The sequence below is a fragment of the Onychostruthus taczanowskii genome, unplaced genomic scaffold (genome assembly GCF_017590055.1).
Source record: "Onychostruthus taczanowskii isolate IOZ18803 unplaced genomic scaffold, ASM1759005v1 scaffold72, whole genome shotgun sequence".
Lineage (NCBI taxonomy): Eukaryota > Metazoa > Chordata > Aves > Passeriformes > Passeridae > Onychostruthus > Onychostruthus taczanowskii.
This window is the reverse complement of record NW_024505008.1, coordinates 1869908-1892417: the sequence shown is the minus strand read 5'-3', so window position 1 is coordinate 1892417 and position 22510 is coordinate 1869908. Positions and strand designations below refer to the sequence as shown.

Here is a 22510-nt window from a genome sequence, read left to right as displayed (position 1 = left end):
TTTTAATAATTGCAATGCTAGCATCTCCTGAAAACTTCTCTCATTGACCAATTCATCTCTTTTGCACATTTACTAAATATTTAGTTCAGTTTTCTTCATGCATTTTCAGAACTTATTAAGCTTTAATTACATTCAGTGGAAATATACTGGTTTCACAAGTGGTTTCCATTTTCTTGTGAGGTTTTAAATATTTTTCCCAGATTGATTAATTATTATAATATTAGTAGTATTTTTGCTATGTGCAGTGCCATCTTTATGTTCCCTTTCCTTCCTATTTCCATCAATTTCTTCTAGATTTATGTTTTGTTTTGTTTTTTTTTTTCCTTTTCTTCTTCTCAGCACTGTGCTGGTAGAAGATAGAAGTAGAAGATACTAGAAAGCTGTCACATCCCATGTGATTTCACCATGGGGAGGGGAGGAAAAAAGTTACTGGGCGTTTTATGCATACTCTGTGTGTGTGTGTGGGGGCTGTGGGCGCGGGGTTGGATGTTCTGCTGCTGTTGTGGGTTTGGGGTTTTTAGAGTGTTTTTTTCCTTTTTCTTTTTGAAAAAATCATTTACAGAGAGTAGGAAAACTGCACACTTCCCAGCAGGATTTAGGGGCTGTTGAGTGCCCTGAATCTTTTGCTTAGTTTGTAGTCTTCAGTGGGATACCTCTCATCTATGAGATGAATCCTATCTTCTGTGTTCTGTAACAAAGACTGCTTAAATGCAGCAGTCTTTTTGCAATCAGACTTGTTAATCCAAAGAACCACATATTTTAAAAGTATATTCTTGTACAGGATGGTAATGACAAAAGTAACTGTTAATACATCTCAGCATTGACTAAAAAATGAACAGTTGTGTATGCGATTGAAAGCTCTGCACCTGATGTTGTTATTACAGTGTAAAAGATGCGAATAGCAGTTCAACATAAAGGAGAGAAAGAAACATATAGGAAAATGTGTCAGTTCTTCAGTGCCTGAAGATTGTTTGCTCGTGGCTTTGTTGAACAAAATTGGGCTGAGGGTTATTTTACCTTAAGATCGCTGAGTCATGTATCTTTACATGTGATCTATGTGTACCAGTTTTAGATTAATGACAGAAATGTTGGATTAAAATATCAAATACTTGCTTTTAAACAGATTGAGAGCTCCAGAGGAAACTGACAGTAAGTTTTTCATTGCTTGTCACTCATTTTAACTCCCATCTGCAATTCTCATGCTGACAATTCTGAAGTACAAAATCCAAAAAGAAGCTGATTTACTGTAGTTGAGGATTATAGCACAGATATTGTTTCATGTGTTAATTATTATTTTTTACTTTAAAGTGAAAGATTTTTTAAATGGGAAACGTGTTTTTCTCGTAACAACTGCATAATCTTAAAAGAAAAGGTTTTATTTTCACTCTAGTCTGCCCAGTAATGTTGTCTTTTCAGCAGGAAGAAACTCTTTAAGATGCTGCTTCTTTGATCCCTGGCAGTCCAAGTGACCTCCTGGGTCAAACCAGGGTGTATGTCTGAAGTTCTAAGATTCTAATGTATGCTGGATTTTTCAAATTCAAATTATGTGTAATATCTCTGTTTGGGTTGTTTACCTGGAATTCTGAAATCTGTGAAGGACTAAATTTATTACGAAATGTCCAATGAAGAAGTTCAAGGTTTTAGTGAGGAATCAGTTTGTTCCCCAAAAGCAGAGTGTTAGTGTGGTATTTGTTGTGTTTTAGTCCATCTCCCAGTTTTCCTGGCATGACACTTAGCTGTAAGTGGCTGAGCAGCTGGGCATCTATCTCTTTTTGAGATTAGCTGTGGTGCAGGAATGGCTTGCTCCTAGTCTTATCTCCACTTCAAGTGATGCTCTTTGCTGGTCCATCTGTGCACAAAACATTGCAGTGCTGAAGCATTCTGCTGCAAGCACACTGAGTTGTAAGGTTGCTCTCTAGAGCACATCATTGTTTTGATTAAAATCCACTTTTCCCATTCTCAAAAGGTCCCTTTTCATGCTTTGTTTTTTTGCAACATGCAAAATGCTGCAAAAGTAGATGAGTCCAGCAAGAAAAAATTACAAGGGACTTTGAATCACTAAGGGGAGTGAAAAATGCTGACCCTTCCCCCAACATCTATAGGTGTTTTCATGTAAGATCTCTTTCACTATAAAGGGACTAAAAGCAAATGGAATACACCAAAAAGAAAAGTGTAAAGTTCAAAAAATTGTGGTCAACATTGTTTTGATTATGTCATTTTTTGAAAATTAAAAGTAGTACAGTATATATAGAAACTGAAATCTGGAATTTTGAAGGATGGTTTTCCAGGAGAACAAAATGATTTAATCTAATTAATGAAAATGTGTTCATTTTTCTTGGTTGTATTAAAAAGGCTTTTTTAATAAAGCTAATATTTTTGGACCAAATTTGATCTGTCTGAGCATATGTAACCACCAAAAATGTTTGTCTGCTTATATTTTAACAGCAATTTGGATGCTGTGGGTTAATTCCTCTTTAGAATGTTGAGCCAGCAATTCTGATTAATGTGTTTTGTGACAAACTCTGGGATGGAAGAAATTAAAAAATTATGCATTTGTGTCTGCTATAATAATTAATACAACAATCCTTTAAACATTATTTCAGAGATCTTCTCCTGCTTGAAAACATCTCAAGATTTGCATCTTCACTACTCAGGTAAGCAGGAGGCACAAGAATGACAGCTGAGGAATTTAAGAAATTAAAACAAACATTAGTTGTGCCTTTGTCATCCACTGTGATTTTCATTTTGAGGACTTGCACAATTGCCCACTGCTAAGAAGATTGTGTGTTAATTCACATCTTACACTCGAATGAAAGGATTATTGATTTTTTTTTTTTTTCTGTTGATTATTGCTTCATTCTGGGTATTTATGGCAAATCCAGAGCAGAATGTAGATAATCTCTTTCAAAATATCAGTGGAAATCATGAATACAGGTCAGCTTCCTGAGCAGGCAGAAGAGGCACTAACTAGTTTGTTTATAGCTGCCAATCCCCTCCCACCTCCCAGACCTTCCTTTGTACTTTCTGGAGTTCTTTTCTTCAGATAATTGGTCCTGTACTACTTAATCTGTCTTTATATATATATGAACTCCCGAAAATCTGGCAGGGAATAAATCCTGTGAATGTTAATTTCCTGCAGTCCTGCCTTTCCCCGAGCTGGGTTCGCACAGATTTTCCCCCGAGGCCTGGATGTGTTTTCCCAGGAGGAGAAGGGAGCAGAAATTGCCGGTAGATGTCACTATTGTCCACAGGACTTGGCCTCCGGTACAGGCCGGGCTGGAATAAATCAAAACTGTTAGCAGCCCTCTAAAATTCAAAATGTTCAGAGTTTTCACTGGGAATAACACCTCCTGGCTTGCAATCAACTGTACCGACGTAGTTCCTCTGGCATGGTGGCATTGTTGCAGGTACCAATTTATTGTTTTTCAGGCACGCTATTTGAGATGATGTTGGACTTTTTAAGCACAGAAGGAAGTGGCTTCCCTTATGAACTGACAGATGTCTTCAGAGGTTTTCAGTGTAGGTTTTCTTTCCCCAGGAAGATTAGGACAGAATTTGGCCAACAAGGCCCAAAAATCCTGCACTAGAATTCTGTACCATATACTGCTTTTGTGTTATTCTTGCTATCAATTTGAGAAAGCATATTTAATCCCACCTCTCTGCATACCCAAAAGAACTAAATTGTTGTCCCAAGTTTGGCAGCTGCTGCAAGTCCATGTCACATGGCTTCTCAAAGTTCTAGAGAGATGCTGGCATGGTCTGACAGACGGCATAGATTTTAGCAGCTCCTCTGTTCACATCCTTCTTCCTGCTATGCTCTGCTTTCATGATCATGAGGGTGCTGCACCAAAGGAAGATCTTGTTTTTGTGGACTCATGTTGGAGTCCATGCTCCAACACAGTTCAGACACAGTAACCAACTCCTAAATTTGGTATGAATTTGGCTGAATTTGGTATGTGTAAACAACCTTGACCTGGAGTATGAAGTGCAAATCTTTTCAAAGGAGGACCACAGTTCATGGGGAGGATGTGTCACGGGTGCCCTTTGCTCTGCCCTTCTGGACTCAATAACCTCCGATTACATGTTGCTTAAAGAGGTAATCTTAAAAGAAGCATAGCTGCTGTCCAAACCCCATAAGTTCCATAAGCTCTGGAGTTGGTTACCTTGGCTTTTTTGTTACTCGGCAAAGAAACACAGGTCTGCTCTGTCTGACTCTCTGCTTTGGTTCACTCTTTGCTTGGGATGATGCTTTTGCATTCATTCACTGAATAGGGAAATTAGACAGAACAGTAGTGTCCAAGTTGCCTCCTAGTTCTAGGAGTGCCTTGTTTTGCATCTCTCTTCCCCTTCCTGATAACTCAGTCATTGTGAAGACAAATCCATAAATATTTGGTTGGCTCTCTGAAGTTTTGAAGGTGTTTGCCTGAGAAATATGATGCAAGTTAGGGAGATATAATAACATTACTGATGTTTTTTGGCAAGAAGTCTGAATGAAGAAAGAGTACTCTGTGCAGGGAAGTCTGGGTTTTCCTGTCATACCTTGCTAAATCTCCAGGTGCTTCTAACCCTGACCAGACAGACAATGAAGGCAGTTGGGATCCAGGCATTTCATCAGCACAGTGTGAGTGTGTGTTGTTGGCAAGGGCAGGATGCAGAAGCCCTTTGTGAAAGGAGGAGGATGAGGAGACAGCAGAAGTACTTCTAGGCAGGGTGCTAGGAGTTTTCCCAGAGAGCCTGCTTCTTTGGACGGAGGGAATTCACGAACAGGGTGAGATATGATGGATGGGGACATGGCTAGGTCCTGGAGGTTATTTTCACACAATTTTCTGGTGATGGGGGGTCCCTTCATGTTGGGGTAGTGGAGGTTCCCGTGTTGCCGATTTCCATGTAGTGAGTATTCACGTGTGAATTGTTTGCCTCTTTTGTATCCTCTGTTATTAATACTGCTGCTGTTACTTTAATTTTCCTATTTCATTGCTGTTTCCATTGGTCAATTCCAGTAAATTGACCTTATATAAACCTATGGTCTTTAACTGCTGTGTCTCCAATCCTCTCCATTCCACAAATGGGAGGAGAAGGAGGGAAATGAATGAGCAGTGTTTGGTCTGGAATGTTTCAGTGGGAACACTGATGTGGGGACCACCACTCCTAAACCACAGCAACCTTATTTGGTATTTCATGTGAAATGTGACAAGGTGAGATAACAACAGATCTGGTAAGAGTGGGTGGGAAACAAGTACTTCTTGTATTAGGTATGTCACAATGCTGTAACCTAAACCTGTGTGTTTCAGTATGGGCACTATGTGCCTGTTGAGGTGCTCCTTTTCAGAGCAGGGAGAGGGATCAGGATTGTTTTGTTGCTGAACTGTGTGATATCAACTTACAAAATTACAACCTCCAGAGCAGTGAGGGTCATTTGTGGTGTGTTTTCAGTGCTGGTCTTCTACCCTTACCTCAGGCACTGCCTTTAGGAAACCATTAACCATGTCCTGGGCTGTATCAGGCACAGCATTTCCAGCTGGTCAATGGACATGATTGTACTGCTCTTCTCTGCACTGGTGTGGTCTCACCTTAGGTACTGTGTGAGTTTGGGCACCACAACATAAAACAGACATTAAGCTGTTACAGAGCATCCAAAAGAGGGCCATGAGGTCTGGAGTAGAAGCTTTATCAGGTAGGACTGGCCTTCGGGATGATTTGAATTATCTTCTCCCCTTTCTCAAAAGCTTCCTCTGCTGTGTTGTTTCACAAGTTGATGACATTAATGTATTGCAAATGTTCTGGAGTCTCTCCCCTTTTCAGAGCTGTCTGGATCAGTCCAATGCAAATACTGTGGCTGTATTTCCAGCTCTTGGGCAGTTGGATCCAGGTGTACTGGACATCCCTCCAAGTGAAAGCAAACTGTGACCTGCACTTTGCTGCTAAAGGAATAGAGAAAAAACACATTTGCATTATTGATGGTGGCACCACTCTGCTGCTGCCTTGGACTCCATACTGAAGTTCCAGCATGTCTGGCACAGCAGCGCTCAGTGGTGATGTGACTTCCTTCAGGCCGTAGTAGCTCACTGACATTCTCCACTGTCCACTGGACTTACACAGTGGCCACAGAAGGCTCTTAAAGTGTGAGCAAGTCTTGCTGGCTACTCCCTGACTCTCCAGTTCAAGAATCACCTCATGGATGGGGGTGCACAGAGTCCCAGTTGGTGTGATATTATTGATACTGCACTATTGTGGTAGCTATCAGTACCTGTTCTTCTTCAATCCTCAGCTACCTCATAGCAGAGGGGTCCTCTGAGAGACCAGGCAAGGTGTTCGGTGGCCTAACTTCCTCTGCCTCTACAGCTCTCCCAAAAGCCTAATTTTTGGGTCTTTGAAATACCCTCTCCTGAGGCAATCTCTGCCAAGGAAGCACAGGGCCTCTGGGCCAGTCACAATGGGGTGTGTTTGCCATTCGTTCCCAGTCAGGGTCACTTCAGCTTCCAGTACAGTCACGTGTTGGGATCCCCCTGTCACCCCAGAAATAGAGATGAATTCTGCCCCTGCATATCTTGATGGCATCAGGGTACATTGTGCTCTGGGGTCAACTAAAGCCCAATACTCTTGTGAGTCTGATGACCCAGGCCATGAGATCCACACAGTCCAATAGATCAGATTGTCCCTTTCCCTTGGATGAGGAAGGACCTGGCTGGAGGAAGGACCACTCTAATTCTGGTCAGAGAACTGTTCACTTCTTGTAAATACAAGATTAAGGTCCTTTCAAGAGAATTCAAACTAATACCAGCCCTCCTATTCTGTCTGAGGACTTGCTTATTGGAAACCAGAGTGACATTTGGTGGCTGTTCTTCCTTTCAACTCTGCTGCTAGGGCAGAGGTGGGTTTTCCATCCCACGTCCTCATGCCCTCTTCATGGTCACACACACCAAAAAACCAGGTTGCCTCATGGTGTGTACCTTCTCTTGGTATGGGGGTACTTGCTCCCAATATCAGAGACTCTGGTCCATACTGGTAAGGCATGGAAAAATTCCTCTTTAGCTTACTTGATGGGCTACCAGGCAAATTCACAGTGAGTATGGGCTGCTCCAGACACACGGCTCATGAGCTCGTGATGCAGCTTGCAACCACCTGGCAGCACCCCAGCCCTCCTGCTCTGGAAGACATCTAGGACAGAGAACCCACATGGACTCAATGAATTCTACAGATATCTTGGAGGGATGGCTATTGATGATGGACATGATAGCAGTGCTTATGTACGTATACATCTCTATCTATGCATACAGTTGGAAGGTGTATGACTTGGTCATGAAGGACATGGTACAGAGGAAGGGTGTATCTGACTTCTTTTTGGCAAGTGCATGGAGTTCTGTGGAATCCTATTATTTGTCTCAACTAGGGAAAAGGTGTAGCTGATTAGCTAATCTGTGTTGAATTATCTTGACAAAAAATTGGGCACTTTTGGTTATCTTGAGTGCTTTCTGACTTTTAGCTAACCATCATCATACGAGAATAGAACTGAAGTCCTTTCTACAGTGTCAGTCTGCACAACTCTTTAATTCTACAGGGACTAAAATAGTTCCATTATTTGTTCCCCAAGACTGTAGAAGACTTCCTTCTCCAGTTTGCTTTGTCAGAGCATTGAATCAAACAAGAGTAATTTGCCTGGGTTGAAAAATGGAGTGCCAAACTAATTTAATGGCTTCTGCGTATCAAGAAGTAACTTACTAAAGCAGCTCGCCTCCTGCATTTCCTTCCAGTTGTTTTGGGTTTGGTTGGTTTGTTAGTTGGTTGGGTTTAAAAATCTGTTTCTTTGTCACCAGTTAGCGCTCACTCATCTCCACTGAAGACTCTCTCTTTTAGAATGCACATCTGCAGAGTCTTGCAGATGTTTGCATCTAACCTGCCCCTGAATGGACAAATAGTGCAGCTGAGGCCTGAGGCAGTTGCATTTGGGTCGTTGAAGGATGTTTGATTTCTTAAAAGAGGAAAAGTGGAGAATTTATCTCCATTTCCTAGGGTATATTAACTTCTGAAATGTCTAAAGGAGAGCTGGACTGTCACCTGTCACTATAAATTAGACTGAAGTTAATCCTGTAGATGAGACTGAAGCCTGTTGAAGCCTGTGTGAGAGTAATGACTGAATTTGGCATCTGGGTTATTATTCCAGATGCAAATCTTTAATGCTAGCTGAGTTTCTGGTATCTTTCTGTGCTGTTTCTGACTAGGACAGGGTCAATTACTTGCAGAAGCCAACCAGGGGCCTGTCTAGGACCCAGGGGTTGTTCTACCATGTCAGGTGATTGTCAAGGCTTGGGGAGAAGGGAATCTTTTCTGGGGAGGAGGGATCCCTTCTGGATCGAGGTAATGCTGTCTTGTCTATTGTCAGAGGTATTCCCTGTGAATTGTTAATTTTTTGTGCCCCTTGTCATCAGTTTGTTGTTGCTGTTCATTTCCTTATCTTGCTGCTGTTTCCAGCAAACTGTCTGTATCTCAACCCATGATCTTTACCTTTTGTGCCTCCAGTTCTCCTTTCCAGCCCCAGCAGAGGGAAGGACAGGGGGAGGAGGAGGAGGAGGAGTGGGAGAATGGTGTGTGGTTTGACATGTTTCAGTGGGAACACCAAACTGGGGAATATCATTCCTGAAACATGGCAGTGTGCAAAGGGGAGTTGCTGTCTGAGTAAAACAAGTGGTGATCAGATGTTTACACAGTATCACACTGCTGCGTCCTCCTTGGCTTTATACACTACAGTAAAGACCAGCCAAGTGTTTTTGAAACTTAGCCAGCTTCTTTATTCAATCTAGCAATGAAATCTTTGTTCTTTGCAGCTGTCGAAAGAAACAACTTAATGAGACTTGCTCAGACCATACCATTTACACCAGTCCAGCTCTTTGGTGAGTACTGACTTCTTGCTTATGCTTTGCTTTATACATAGTTGGTGCATTATCCTTTAAAAACTGTGTTTGAGAAATTGTCTTGGATTTATTTCAACAGTTCTTATTTTCTGAAAGAGACAAAACAAGATAGAATTGTAGTTGTGCAGTAGTTTAGGGACTTTTGGAGGCCACCTTGTCCAACTCCTTCCATGGTCAATTCAGATCAGATTGCTGAGGCACTGTCAAGTTGCATTTTGATTATCTATAAATGGTGACTCCTCATTTTCACTGGGCAGCCTCTTCCATTGTTTGACTTAATAATGAATCCAGGGTTTCTGTCTGTATTTATTTGGGTTTCCCTTGCTGTAGCTTGTATCTACAAGTTAGTATTCACGTAACTGCTGTCAACCTCAGAGATAAGTCTAACTCCATCTTTTATGTATCCATCCTTAGGATAGCTGAAGACAGCCAGATGTTTCCCCTTAACCTTGATAACTTCATTCTTTCTATTTCTCTCTATTTCTCTCTCACACACACTGACACAAACACACATACAGATGTAAATCTATGTATAGGATATGCCATCAAGAAGAAAACAAGGTAGTGATTTAAAGAGCATTATCCTTTTATCTGGCACAGAAAACTTTTAATGTCTTTAGTGTCAAGGAAAAATCTTTGCTGTAACTGAAGAATGGTAAAGCATATTCCATAAATTTTTGGGAAGAGTTCTGAAAGTAGTGTGCTGGATTGGCTTACGGCAGCAGAAGGTCTGCCTCTAGACTCTTGCTACCTAGGTGCTGCCTTCTCAATAGGTAGAATATTTTGTCTCACAGCAACTAACTGCTGATACTTGCAGTATCATAGGACTTCTTGGGACCAGATTGCTGTATATAATTAATATAGCCATGGTGATATTGGGCATTCTAATCTTTGAAGCTCCTAGGAGAGCTTTCTGGGTATTAAACTATTAAAAGATAATAAAATAAAGAGTTAATGTAAGATTAAAAAATGTGTCTAGTTATACTATCTTGATTCAAGTGTATGTCTTTTAAGTGTATGTCTTTTAAAATAAAGCAACTGACTTTTCCAGTTGCTTTATTTTAAATTAAAACGTGCATAAATTGCTGGATTCAACGGCATCTGCATTTGTGCTTATTGGTGAAAGGCAAGCTCAAGAGTGGGGAGGAAATCTACTAGTCACCACAATTTTCCAGGGGCAAAGAGAGTGCAACTGAGTTAAAGCTCACTAGGTTCTGCTTGCAGAAAAAAATGTTACTAGCAGGAGCAGAACACCTCAAACATTTCATCATTGCATATAACTTTGGAATTTCTAGAAAAAAACCTCAAAATATTAGTTTAAAATACCAAAACTGTAAGCCTCATAGTAATTTGCTTTAGCTTTTTCTCCTGGGAATGTCCTTTTCAATCTAATTTCCCTGATTCATCACATCATGGCCAAGTAACAACTTTTAAAACAAACTCAGCTCTCTGCAGCAAAAGGTGTCACTCTCAACTACCATCAATATTGTATCAACTACAAAATTAAAGCCCTTTAATACTCAATAACTATTACAAACTGTTTGCCTTGTTGTTATGATTTTTGCCCTATATTTATTTAAAACTATTATTTTAAACTATTATTTAAACTGTTCTTAAACTAAGATTTGAATTCAGGTGTTCTGCTCCTGCAGGTTTCTTTGGCTGTTTATTGCTTTTTGGGATTTACTTTGTGAAACATAGAGTTAAAAGAAAAATTCAGGAAGTGTTCCACAGATATGATTAACTTAAAAGTCTTACTAAAAATTCTCCTTCCACATAAGTGCATAAAGAGAGGGAATTACACACGGGATATTTAGAATTCATGCACTGGAGATAAAAATTGTGACCCTTTAAAAATATGTTCTTTTAAATGACTGCTGTAGACTAGAGTATCAGTGAGCTCTTTGTGTGGAAGAATCCAGGAGGTCTTGAATTTATCTTTGTTCAGAGGCTTAATGCAAGCTGTTTGGACCACCTATTATCATAGTAGAAGAATTAATGTGTAGAAGAATAAATAATGTAAGTTTGGGCTGGGGAAGTTTTCAGACAGATGAAAAGTTATGATAAAAGGCTCCCTTTTTAAAGAAGTGTGGCTTAGAAAGGTGTGTAAAGAGGTATGTTATTTAAAGACATGAAATGAAAATGCTGTTCTCTCCTGTTTCTTCCAATGACTTTTGCTAACAAAACTTTTTGTTTAAGCTGGAGAGGAAGTGACAGTCTATCAGCTAGAAGAGAGTTCACCTATGAATCTTGATAAAAGCATGTCTTCCTGGTCCCAGTGTGGCACAACTGCAATGATCCAAGTCCTGTCACAGGAGGAGATGGATGGGGGTCTGCGGAGGGCCATGAAGGTCATTTGCACTTGGTCTGAGAGCGATGTATTAAAGCTGGGACAAGTATTTATTGTGAAGTCTTTCCTGCCAGAGGTGGTTCAAGCTTGGCAAAAGATCTTTCACCATGGCACAGTATTACATCTCTGTCTGAGGGTGAGTTCAGACCTGAAGGAACAACACATCAGGACTAGCCTGATGTTAGTCTGCTTACTTGTTAATGTCTTCAACAAGGTTGTCATGTGTTTTGATGTTATCTTTTGGAAAGAAAAAAGGTTTTGAGGAAGTTGTATCTCCCATTTGTAAAAAATAGATAAGCAGGGTATGTATGTGTGATTAGTTTTTTTGAAAAATTCATGACACCTTTCTTCATGAAAATGAAGTGGTGTTTATAACATTGTCTTTTTTTCAGGAGATTCAACAGCAAAGGGTTGCCCAGAAGTTAATCTATACCTTCAACCAAGTGAAGCCTCATACTATTCCCTATACTCCAAGGTAAATTCAATGCCTTTAGGTACTAGGTGAAAGAGGTTTCTCTTTTCAGCCTCCTTTACCGTTGTGGGTTGTAATGATAATGCAGTGGTAATGATAATGTCTAAGGATAGCTAAAGCATTTTTAAGAGGAAAGATAGGCAGCTTTGAAGTTTGTCTTTATAGTTACATGTAGTGGAAAAATAAACATTCTGTTCTATAGACTTAAGCCTTTTACATAATTAAATAAATTAATTTTATGAAGCTCATTTACAGTGCACTAGGGTAAGTCAGGTTATGTTGTTTGTTCATAAACTATACCTTCTGATCAGATACATTTTTTTGAGACTTGTCAGACCAAGAAAGTCTTTGTTCTCTCTATTATTTATACCTACCTACTGTTGTTGAAAATGTTCCAGCCAAAGAAGACATGTCCTCCTTTTTGGTATGCTTGCTCTGCATCTTGATGGCTGCTGACTGTGAGGATGCTCATGACCTTGCCAGCTGCTGACAGACAGTATTTACATCTACAGGTTCCTGGAAGTTTTCCTCATCTACTGCCATTCAGCAAAGCAGTGGTTGACTATCGAGAAGTACATGACTGGTGAATTTCGGAAATACAACAACAACAACGGAGATGAGATTACTCCCATCAGCTTGCTGGAAGAGCTAATGCTGGCCTTCTCTCACTGGACCTACGTCTACACCTGTGGGGAGCTCCTGGTCCTGGACATGCAAGGTGACTGCTAGCACAGGATTTCTATTTGAAACCAGGTGAAAAGTAATTACCTCAAAAGAGAATTTAGTACTGAGGGCCAAATTCTCACTTAGATGAGAAAATACAAAGCTCAAAAAACCTCTGTATATCTGTTGGGTGATGCCGATAAATGAGAATCCACAGAAACAGTCTAAGTTAATGTAGGTGTAATGGGAAAATAATATTGCTTCAAATGCCTCCAGGCTGTAAAACTGAAAGAGCAGCTAGATAAACTGCAGGAACATTTCATCAAGCTCCAAAAAAGCCACTCCACAGTTAAGGTATTTTTATTTTTCATAAGATGTATAAATAATACAGAGATCCTGTATACGCACACAATGTGTATGTCAATCTGTCAAAAATATGTGAACTATCTTCATTTTTTAATTTTTCATATTAATAAATCTGTATGCAGTTTAAATACGCTGTAAACCTGAATGCTATTCACAAAGTCAGGTGACTCCTTCAAAGAGCATGTGATCATTTTACTATACATATGTAAGAAGGGAAGATAGCATTTTTTGAGGAGATGAAACAGTTGACAATGTTCAGATGAACATCACCATCAAACAGTACAAACATTATCACTTTTCATTTCTGTCAAGGGAAGAGTCTATGGGTAGCCAGAGACTTAACATATTTATATTTTACGGCATCCAGAAGCTGTAAGTTGCAAAAAAGACATAGTTATTATGCAAAATAAGCTTATAATTCCATCCTTGCCCTGATTTGCTTTAGCTATGTATGAAAAAAAGAAATTATACAGAAAGAATAAGTGTGTCTCTGCCATAGCCTATGAGAATTTGTGTGAAATTTGCTCAGGTTTATTACATAACTCTCACAATTCCATAGCAACAGTGTTGGCTCAAAAATGGAGAATATAAACATCTATGTAAATCTCAGTTTTCATCTTAAACAAACTGAGATCAGCTCTGGTTTTTGCCTCATGTTTAATTCTCTAAATCTGGAACTGAAGAAAAGTGCAAGGGCTGCTCTTCTTGGAGTTCTACTAGGATGAATCTAGACAACAATTTACTATTTAATACCATGGCCATCTCCACATACACATATATATATGCACGTTTTGCCTAATTTACATCAACTGAAATGGCCTATATTGCAATCTAGGGGTATTTTAGCCACATTATGCTGTCTCCAGAGTCTTTATTTTTGTTGCAAAACACAAATTTACCATGTTGAAATAAAAATAATTGCATATCACATGGTCGTATGACCATAGATTTTTCATTAGTGTAAAAGCACAGTGATTTTTGTCATATTGTGTTTTCACCAAAGAGATTAAAGTATGCTACCTTTACGAAAACCAAAGAAAAGGTGGTTTTCGTAAAGGTAGCATACTTTAATCTCTTTGGTGAAAACTGCAGCATAGGTATCAGTATTCAGGTATCATAATGTAATTATTTCTTTAATATGCTTCCTTGGCCACCCAAATGGAGAAAGGAATAACAGATGCAAATGTTTGCACATCATGAAGCTGTGGCTTGTGTTTGTTACCTTGAAGAGAATGTGTGTCTGAAACATTGATATTGGTAAGATCCATGTCTGATTAGTGCCTTTACTCCAAGTAAAATAACAATGTTTTGGTTGGTCACATTTAGTACTTGAGCTTCAATATAACATTTATTGTACTTTCATACACTTTCAATCTACATATAAATTAACCTCAAAGCAGCTGAAGACAGAATGTAGTAACAACTGTAACTGTAAATGCCAGTACTTTACAAATTCTTATAGCATTTTCATTCTAGCTCATGAACACTTTAACTATGATGCTTTATGATGTAAGAAAAGAAAAAGGTCAATTACATATTTTGTTAATTGCCAGATTATGAAATCATGACTACCTTCCTTGTAACACACATAATGTTTATTTGTTGTAGGTGTTGGGGAAAACCTTACAGATCCATCTGTGATTAAACCTGAAGATAAAAAGTAGGTTTCTTTCTCTGGAAATTATCATTAATTTCAGACATTCTGCCAGCAGTCTGTATATTTAGGATGGTTTTCTATATTTTGTGGGGGAGGTTTTAATTTTTTTTACACATGGTGTTTGGGTTAAACGATAGTATGATGCCACTGGAGAGACTGCGTCTTCTCCTGTGCTTTGGAGGACTCTGAGTGTCCCAGCTCTCACCATGTGGTAGAGGTATATGAAAGGTGGGAGAGTCTGCACTGCTGTGCTGGGAGCAATCTCTTTACGCAGCTGTATAAAGGATATGAATGTGGCAGCCCAGTTTCCCCTGACCTTTTCTAGGGGTATACAGGGCCACAAGAGCTTAAGAGGATGAAGAGAGGCCCCTGGTTCTTTAACCTCTCCAACAGGTTTTACTGCTGCACTTAAGCATGCAGCATGATTTCACAGACGTGATGTGAAGATGGTAAATCATGAGTGGAAACTTACAAAAACTGGATAGATTAGACATACAGAAATAACAGTCTGCCTTCACAAATCAAATTTCAGAATCAGAGTCATGGCTGTTCTTCTGTTCTGTGACCTTCTGCTTCAATGGTATTTCCTGTAGTAAGAACAGAAGCAGTGGTGTTGATGGCTGCTCTCCTACAGCTCTTCTACTCTTCCTAAACCCCACACCTCTCCAGATCTACCCTGACATCCCTGCCTCTCCCCTTTCTGGTGTTCATCTTGACTACCCCTTGCTCAACTCATGCCATTTGATTAAAGGGAATCCTCGTGTTTGGAAGGTAGGAAGATAGAAATATAAATAGTCTAATTTAATAAAAAGGGCAATTAACTATAGAAATATCAGATGACTTGCCTACAACTTGGAAATCCAAGTTAATTTTGTAAGCAAGTTCTTAGTTCTGGGACCATAATGAGTATTTCAAAAAGATGAGTAATAAATTACTGTCTTAATGTTTAATTATGACTGTAGGTGTATTGTACATATAAAATTTATTTTGGAAACAACAAATACATGAGAGCAATGATATGCTGAGCACTTCTCAATGTCAAAGTCTTTGCCCTAAGTAGACCATAGGATCATGACAGAAGCACACAGATAGATGAAGCTAGCTATGCAGAGAGATCAAATATGTAGTTGTTCTCAATATTTTAGCAAACAATTTTAAGGTACAGATGTATGAAATTCTGATTTGCTACTGTTCAAGTAGATTTTTTATATCAGCAGTCACATAAACAGTAACAGTTATTGCTGTAAACAGTGGAGAGGCACTGACCAAAATAGCTCACAAGACAAGTCAGATTATCATCTTTAAAATAAGGATAACACTTATCTACATTATTACAATAAAGTTTATTTTTGTTAGTGTTCTTCTCTATTGTTTTTGCTATTAAATAATTTAGTTTAATTGATTAATAAAATTTGATTATACAGATCTTATTTTTAGGACTTTTTGTTGTTTATCATCTGCAAAATAGTTAGTCCTAGTTAGAGAGCAAGTGTTGGTTAATTAATCAAACCCAACTTGATTTTCTTATATTCAGGGAAATTTTAGAACAGCAATTAGTGAAACTATATTGTTTGATTTAGGGGTCTAAAGGCAGTGAAACTGTGGTGTTTTCTGTAAGCAGATATCTAATTCTAAGAAATGTTTTCTAAAAGAGTAATAACTATTACAATGTAAAAGCACTGTCTTTGCTCTAACCTTCATTTGTTCACAGGAGAAACATTTCTGACGGAGTCAAGGTGTTTTTTAAGTTTTTTTTTTGTAAGTAAGATACTTAGATAAGATCAAAACCTGCCTCAGAAGATGCTTTGAGTTCATGTTCTCTTGAAAATCTAGGATAAAATAGATGGCACCTGACTTATGGGGCTGATTGAAATTTTAGCTTTACTTATAGTTACATAATTTATGTTTTGCTCTTTTAACTCCATCGGTTTATTGGCTCATGTCGTTATCCTGTCATGTGTTATCTAAGTCCTTTATTTCATGCATCCCATATTGTGTTTTGGAAAGGTGTTTGCAACAGCAAAATGTGACCTCCAGGTCTGTGATAGTGCTTTATGTCTTGGTTTTATATCCAGATCAAGACAAATATAATAGATCTGTTTGGAAAGTATGCCTAATGTTGTGACAGCTCAGACAGATCCTGAGCTGGTGCAAATCAGTGTAAGAGCTGGCCACATGCACTGCAGAGAATGTATGAAGTGATAAAATGGTACAGGTATGACATTCACAAGAAGGTTTCCCTTAAAACAGATGTAATTGAGGCACAGCAGCAGGGTTTAACACAGTCCCTGCAGACTTCTGCCCTGCCCAAACACTGAGAAGAGCTGCCTCAAAAGAGATATTCTGGGTGCTTTTTGTAACATGGACTACTTTGCAAGGCCAAAACAAAGTTAATGAGTAAAAGTAAAGTTTTCGGATCACATTCAGAGACAAGGAAAAGAGTGTTCTGAGTTTCAGACTGAAAAGAACTGATACATTCACAGAGCATCTGTTTCCAATTGTTTGATCTTATCACTACCTGAAAGATTTCTCCTTTTTTTTTTCCTCAAAATAAAATTTTTTGTGTTTTTTTTTTTTTTTTTTTTTTTTTTTTTTTTTTTGTAGAAGTTGAAATATTTCTTTCTGGTGCTACCTACTGACAACACAGAGAGAGAAAAAAAATCAGCAGTCTTCTCCTTCAATCTTTTTTTTTTTTTTTTTTTCATGTTACACTACCTCCTAATCTTTATATGCTATGGTTTCTAGGCTGATGATAATTTCCAATTTATCCCCAGATTCCTTGAAATAGTTTTCCTGACTTAAATGTCTCATGAAACATTATCCAAACTGAGTAGATAGGAAGGGTTACTTCACATAGATTACAGAGAGTATACCTTTTAATCTCAAAACAGTATGAGAAGAGATCATTCTTACTTGTTCCATCTTGCTTGGAGTAATGGTTAGATTAGAGGAAGTATCAGAGTGGTTGTGTGGCCTTGAAATTAGCAAAGTCTTCCTAATTTCCTATATATGCTCAAGCAAATACTTAGATACATCCTATTTCTATGGCATTTCATCAGATTCCAGAAAAGGATAGAAATGGCTATACTGCATCATGTTATTTAAATATGGCCCTTGATTGATAATTCACTTCTTCCCTTGTTTGATGTATTAATTTGCATTATAAGATGATTAGATGGATGCTTCACAGGATCCAGGAGACACATATTCTCCAGGGTCTGCAACAAAGATACTAAATTTTGTATAGTAGTTTCAGCTAACCATTGCTTTTCTTGTGTGAAAAGGAAGTTTCGTGTTTGAACACTGCTTTCCTTAGAGAGAATATAGTTTTGTTAGTGTGAATTACTGGTAGATTTGATAGAATTAAAATATTTTTCTATAGCTTCTCAGAGCTGTAATTGATTTCAGATTTGGAAATACGCTGTTTCCACTCTGCATGTCATTAAAATAAAATACTAGCATTTGTAAAGTTTCTTTAAAGTTGGAAGTGTTTCTTGTGTGCTGTGTTCCATAGTGTCTAGACTGTCAAATTCTTGAGAGCAAAAGTGCAGTTATACTGAAATACAGTGTAGCTTTCAGATTACCTTAAGAAACTGTGGTAACTGTGTGGCACTTCTGTGTGTGGATACAGGTGGTTTCTTTTTGTAATTGTGGCAGTTTCTTTCAGAATATGCAACATACTTCCACAAATGGATCCCCTAGTAGCACTGATGAATTGGTCAAAGAACTGACACATGGAAATGAGCACAGGATGAAGACAATAAATTTTAAAACTTTGCTTGTCAGCAGCATACTGTGGGTTTTGAGGTTTAAATAATTTTTTTCATTTTTCTATGCTGTATGTTTTTGTGGCTAGGGTTCTGCTAGACTTTGCATTTCTGCTTTAATTGAAGAGAAAATGAGTCCTTGTTAGCTCTGTTTTGTTCTCACATGCCCACCATCAAAACTGGAACCAGACTTCTTGCTTGGGAACAAGTGGTGGCTGCAGCACAATCACACCGTTTATGGCACGTATCATCAAAATGTCACTGTGCCCAGACTTCCTTTTTAGTAGGGGCTGATGGGTCTGTCCTGTCTGCCTTCAGAGAAAAAGAAAAGTAGTGTGGAATATATGTAGGCTAATATTTTACTGGAACAGTCAGTTTTCTTATTTATATGAAATTTGTAATGTGTATTAACCTTTGATTGTCTTGATAAAGAGGGCTAACTGATTAAAAAATTTAAAAATGGTATCACCTCCCTCTGCTATAATTGCTTCATTTTAGATTCACTGATTTTTAAAGAATATTTCTTTTAGGTCTGGGAAGATGGTATTTGGACCAGCAAACCTAGGAGAAGATGCAATAAGAAACTTCATTGCAAAGCATCGTTGTAATTCCTGCTGCAGAATGTTGAAACTTCCTGGTATGCAAAGTAAAGATTAATTTTTAGTCTATGTATAACTTTATAACTGCAACAAAGCAAAGGCCTCAATGTGCTATAAAGACAAGAACTGAAATTCTCTTGAGCTGAAAGACTCTGGTAGGCTGAGTCTTCCTGTGCAAAGGCAGATAGGAGAATATTGCTCTTTTGCCTAATGTCCATGTAAGAGTGGGAGCTCATTGACCTGATGTTGGCATTCAGCATGAAAGTTTCTTCCCACTGAATTTTTTGCCTTTCTTTGCTAAATGGGAGCCCATTTTTCCAGGGTCATCACTACATCTAATATCTGCAATAATTTCTAGAATTAGAAAAGAAAGAGTAACAATAGAAAATTTACAATGCATTAGCTGGGGAAAACCTGGAGGTTTTCTGGGCTTGCTGCAGCCCCTACTTAGGCTTAGTTGGATTGCCTGTTGTTCACATTACATTTGGTCGAATGTGCTTGTGTGTGATGTGTGGCAAGTTTTAAAGACCGAAAGCCAAAATAGATTGCTTTCTGTATGACTTTTCAGCCACTGATTTTTCTACTGTAGAGGAAGCTCCTTCCCTTCATTGCCTCCATGGAGTAACAATTGCTATTTGATTCTGAAACAGAAACTGCGTTGTTATTGGTTTGATTATCTTTGTCTGTGGCAGCAGGGGATAATAGAGGGGAAAATCAGGTGAATGAATACAATCAGGGAAGGTTCATTCATACGGGCTCACACCACTGAGTTCCCCAGGGCTCTCAACCCTCTGGTTCTTATTTGCCTTGCTCCAGATTTTCTTCCTCCTAGAAACATCAAATAAACTGCCATGAGTTATTGGGTTGAACACTACTTGAGATGTTTGTGCTTTTCAAACATTTACTTGGCTGCATTATTGAATTTGTTTTCCTGCCATAGATTTGAGAAAAAGTAAGTACACATTGGAAACTGCTGGTCCAGCCTTTGGAGCAGAAGTGGAAACAAGCACTGAAGAAGCTGATGATGCAAATGAGACTTCTGAGTGTGATACACAGCTGTGAAGCAGAAATCCCATGTGTTTGCATATTTCAAAACTTGTCCTTTATCACTGCCAAGGGTTTGTCCAAAATCACAAAATACAGGTGACTGAGTGCAGCATCTGTCTGCCCTAGCTAGACCCTATAGACAAGGAATGAAAAAAATTAGCTTTATTTACTCCTTTATTTACTTGCATGCTGTTGTGCAGCCTTTCTTGTACAGATTAATGAATCACCAGGAGCAGGTCACCCCTTACCTGGATGAACTCTCCCATCAGTGCCATTTTTGATAATGTGGGTCATGGTTCCAAGTTATACTTTCTTAGGAAGATGACTGTAACATGTTTATTTCCAAGTGGTAGTAATTTCTGTTTCTCTTTCTGCTTTTTAGTAAATAAATGCAATTTGCACATGTATACAAATGCAAATAATTAATTTTCAGTCACAGCCCACTCAAGCCCATGCTCACTTTTCTGGAGCATAAAAGGCTCTTCAGGAAATTGCAGAAATACTACTTTCTCTTTATTATTGATTTTGATGCAGAGATAAACCAGGAATAAATAAACCAAGTAATGAAGTTTTGGTTTAAGCAGTAGAAGTTTTGGTTTAAACATAACAGACTGAAAAATTTTGTAGGAACTTTGTCTTCAATTCTTTTCACATACCAAGTGTTATGGTTTGAGGCTGGCACAATGCCAGTGTCCTTATGAAAATATACTTTTTTTAGTGGCTGCTGTGAGATGTGGTCAGAAACAGAGCAAAGCAGGCTCCAACTTAGGAATAAAGGAAAAAAAACTTTATTAACTACAATATCTAAAAAGGAACAGACACAGAACTAAGAATGAAAACCCTCCAAATACATTCTTCGTCCTCTCTGCATTTCATCTACAACATGAAATAACACTTTAGATTTCTACTCAGTCACCATCTCTTAGATAATCAACTTTCATTTTATCACTACCTTTCAAATAATTAACTCTTAAGTTTATTAGGGAGAGAGGAGTTCCCTCTTGCACTATAGGTTTCCCTGAGAAACACAATTGAAATCTCTTTTGTTTCCATGTCACTTGTGGCCTGCCCGGAGAACATCTGCGCTCGTGACTTCTTCCCTCCATGTCCAGTGCTCTCACCACTGCACATGGACCAGGATTAGCTTTAGGGTTCTCCTTTTAAGGACACTTTGCTCAGTTCCAAAAAAGTGACAGTCTCTTAGCTTCGGGACACCAGTCCCCCCATATTTACCCCCTGGGGCCAAGGGGCCTCGTGAACAGAGATCTTCCTCTCCACTGAAGACAGAGGGCATCACCACACCCTCCTCAGCTGTCTCTGTTCATGCCACTGCTTCACTGCACTCTCTTGGCTCCATGGCATTGCCTCCCCCTAAATGCAGTCTCTGCGTCACAGGAAAAAACATGGGTTTGTCTCTGGCTGTACAAGAAAAGAGTTTAGCCCCAGGCCACTCCATCATCTCCTCCTACTTTTTCAGACATCTCTCACTTACACTAGCCTTCCTCACACTTGCCTATTTCCTCCGTCTTCATCTCTCTCTCTCTCCTCATTCAGACTCAGGAGGACCAGTATTTGTAAGGTTTCCATTATTCTAGAAAGGGGTTAAAATCTTCCCCTGTCTGCCCAGAACTCCCACGGAGGGTGCCGCATCCCCCACTTCTGGCCAGCTGTGCTGCCAGTCCATCATATCAAACCTCAAGGCAGCACAGGCACGGCTCTCTCTCTCTCTCTATCTCTCTCATGGGGAGTAGAGAAGGGGCCCAATGCTTCTCAGGGCTCCTCCACTTTTCCTACAAAGCCTTCACCCCCCTTTTCTGCCCAGGCTCCGGCCTACCTCACGCTGCCGCATGGCTTCCCTCCCCCAGCCAGCCCCGGCCGGGCAGGGCAGCTCTGACCTCCTTCCCTGACTGGGTCCAAGAGACAGTTCTCCTGGGAGTTCTTGCTTTTAACCCCTGTGTTCTCAGAGGCGGTCCGTACCTTCAGTGGCCAAACCAGGTGCCAATATTCAAATCCAAGCACTGATTGGTTTGACCACAACCTCCCAAAAAACTCACTTCCTTCTTAACCTACGACGCCAAGAAAAAGTTGCACAACAAAGTGGCAGATTATTGGACCCACAAACATTGATTTTTCTGATTTTGAGTTGAAGTAGTTGACTATTCTGTGGTATTTAATACAAACATCTTGAATATTATTTGACTTTTAGGACTTGGTTTTCTTTATAATATTTTAGCTTCTGAATGTTTTAAAGTTGCAACTGGAAGAAAGATTTTAGAAGTCAGAAAGGATAGTATGTTCCATTTGGTATTTAACTTGTTGTCAATGTCAGGCTGAATGTAGGACTGTTGTCTAACAGTGATGAAATTTATGTTAGGCAGCATCCACATTTGTTTCTGTTGATGTCCTCTGGTTACAGCTGAAGTTCATAAAACAGAAAAATCAATCTGTGCAATATGATTTTTGTAAAGACTGAAAAGAAATTTTCAGCAGAAGTATTTGTAACACAACTGGTGTTCTAATACAGGTTAAACCATTAAAACCAACTTTGTACTTTGGTGTTGAGTAAAAAAAGCGATTGTTCAAATGTCAGTCATTAGAAAACTTTATACTTGAATTTATACTTGAATTAAAAAAAAAATCATATTTACACTACAGCTGACAGTAAATTTTAAGGTGTAAG

The 22510-nt window shown here is 39.0% G+C and overlaps 1 protein-coding gene across 1 annotated transcript in view; it reads left to right on the top strand.

The window, feature by feature from the left end:
• Positions 1 to 19845, top strand: part of TRPM6 (transient receptor potential cation channel subfamily M member 6) — a 75256-nt gene extending 55411 nt beyond the window's left edge. Inside the window, exons 31-39 of the mRNA XM_041422215.1 lie at positions 1124 to 1149; positions 2604 to 2654; positions 8823 to 8888; positions 11109 to 11395; positions 11652 to 11734; positions 12244 to 12449; positions 14369 to 14420; positions 18715 to 18821; positions 19724 to 19845. Coding sequence (XP_041278149.1) covers positions 1124 to 1149; positions 2604 to 2654; positions 8823 to 8888; positions 11109 to 11395; positions 11652 to 11734; positions 12244 to 12449; positions 14369 to 14420; positions 18715 to 18821; positions 19724 to 19845 — 1000 coding nt within the window. The remainder of the gene's footprint in view (positions 1 to 1123; positions 1150 to 2603; positions 2655 to 8822; positions 8889 to 11108; positions 11396 to 11651; positions 11735 to 12243; positions 12450 to 14368; positions 14421 to 18714; positions 18822 to 19723) is intronic.
• The last annotated feature ends 2665 nt before the right edge of the window (positions 19846 to 22510 follow it).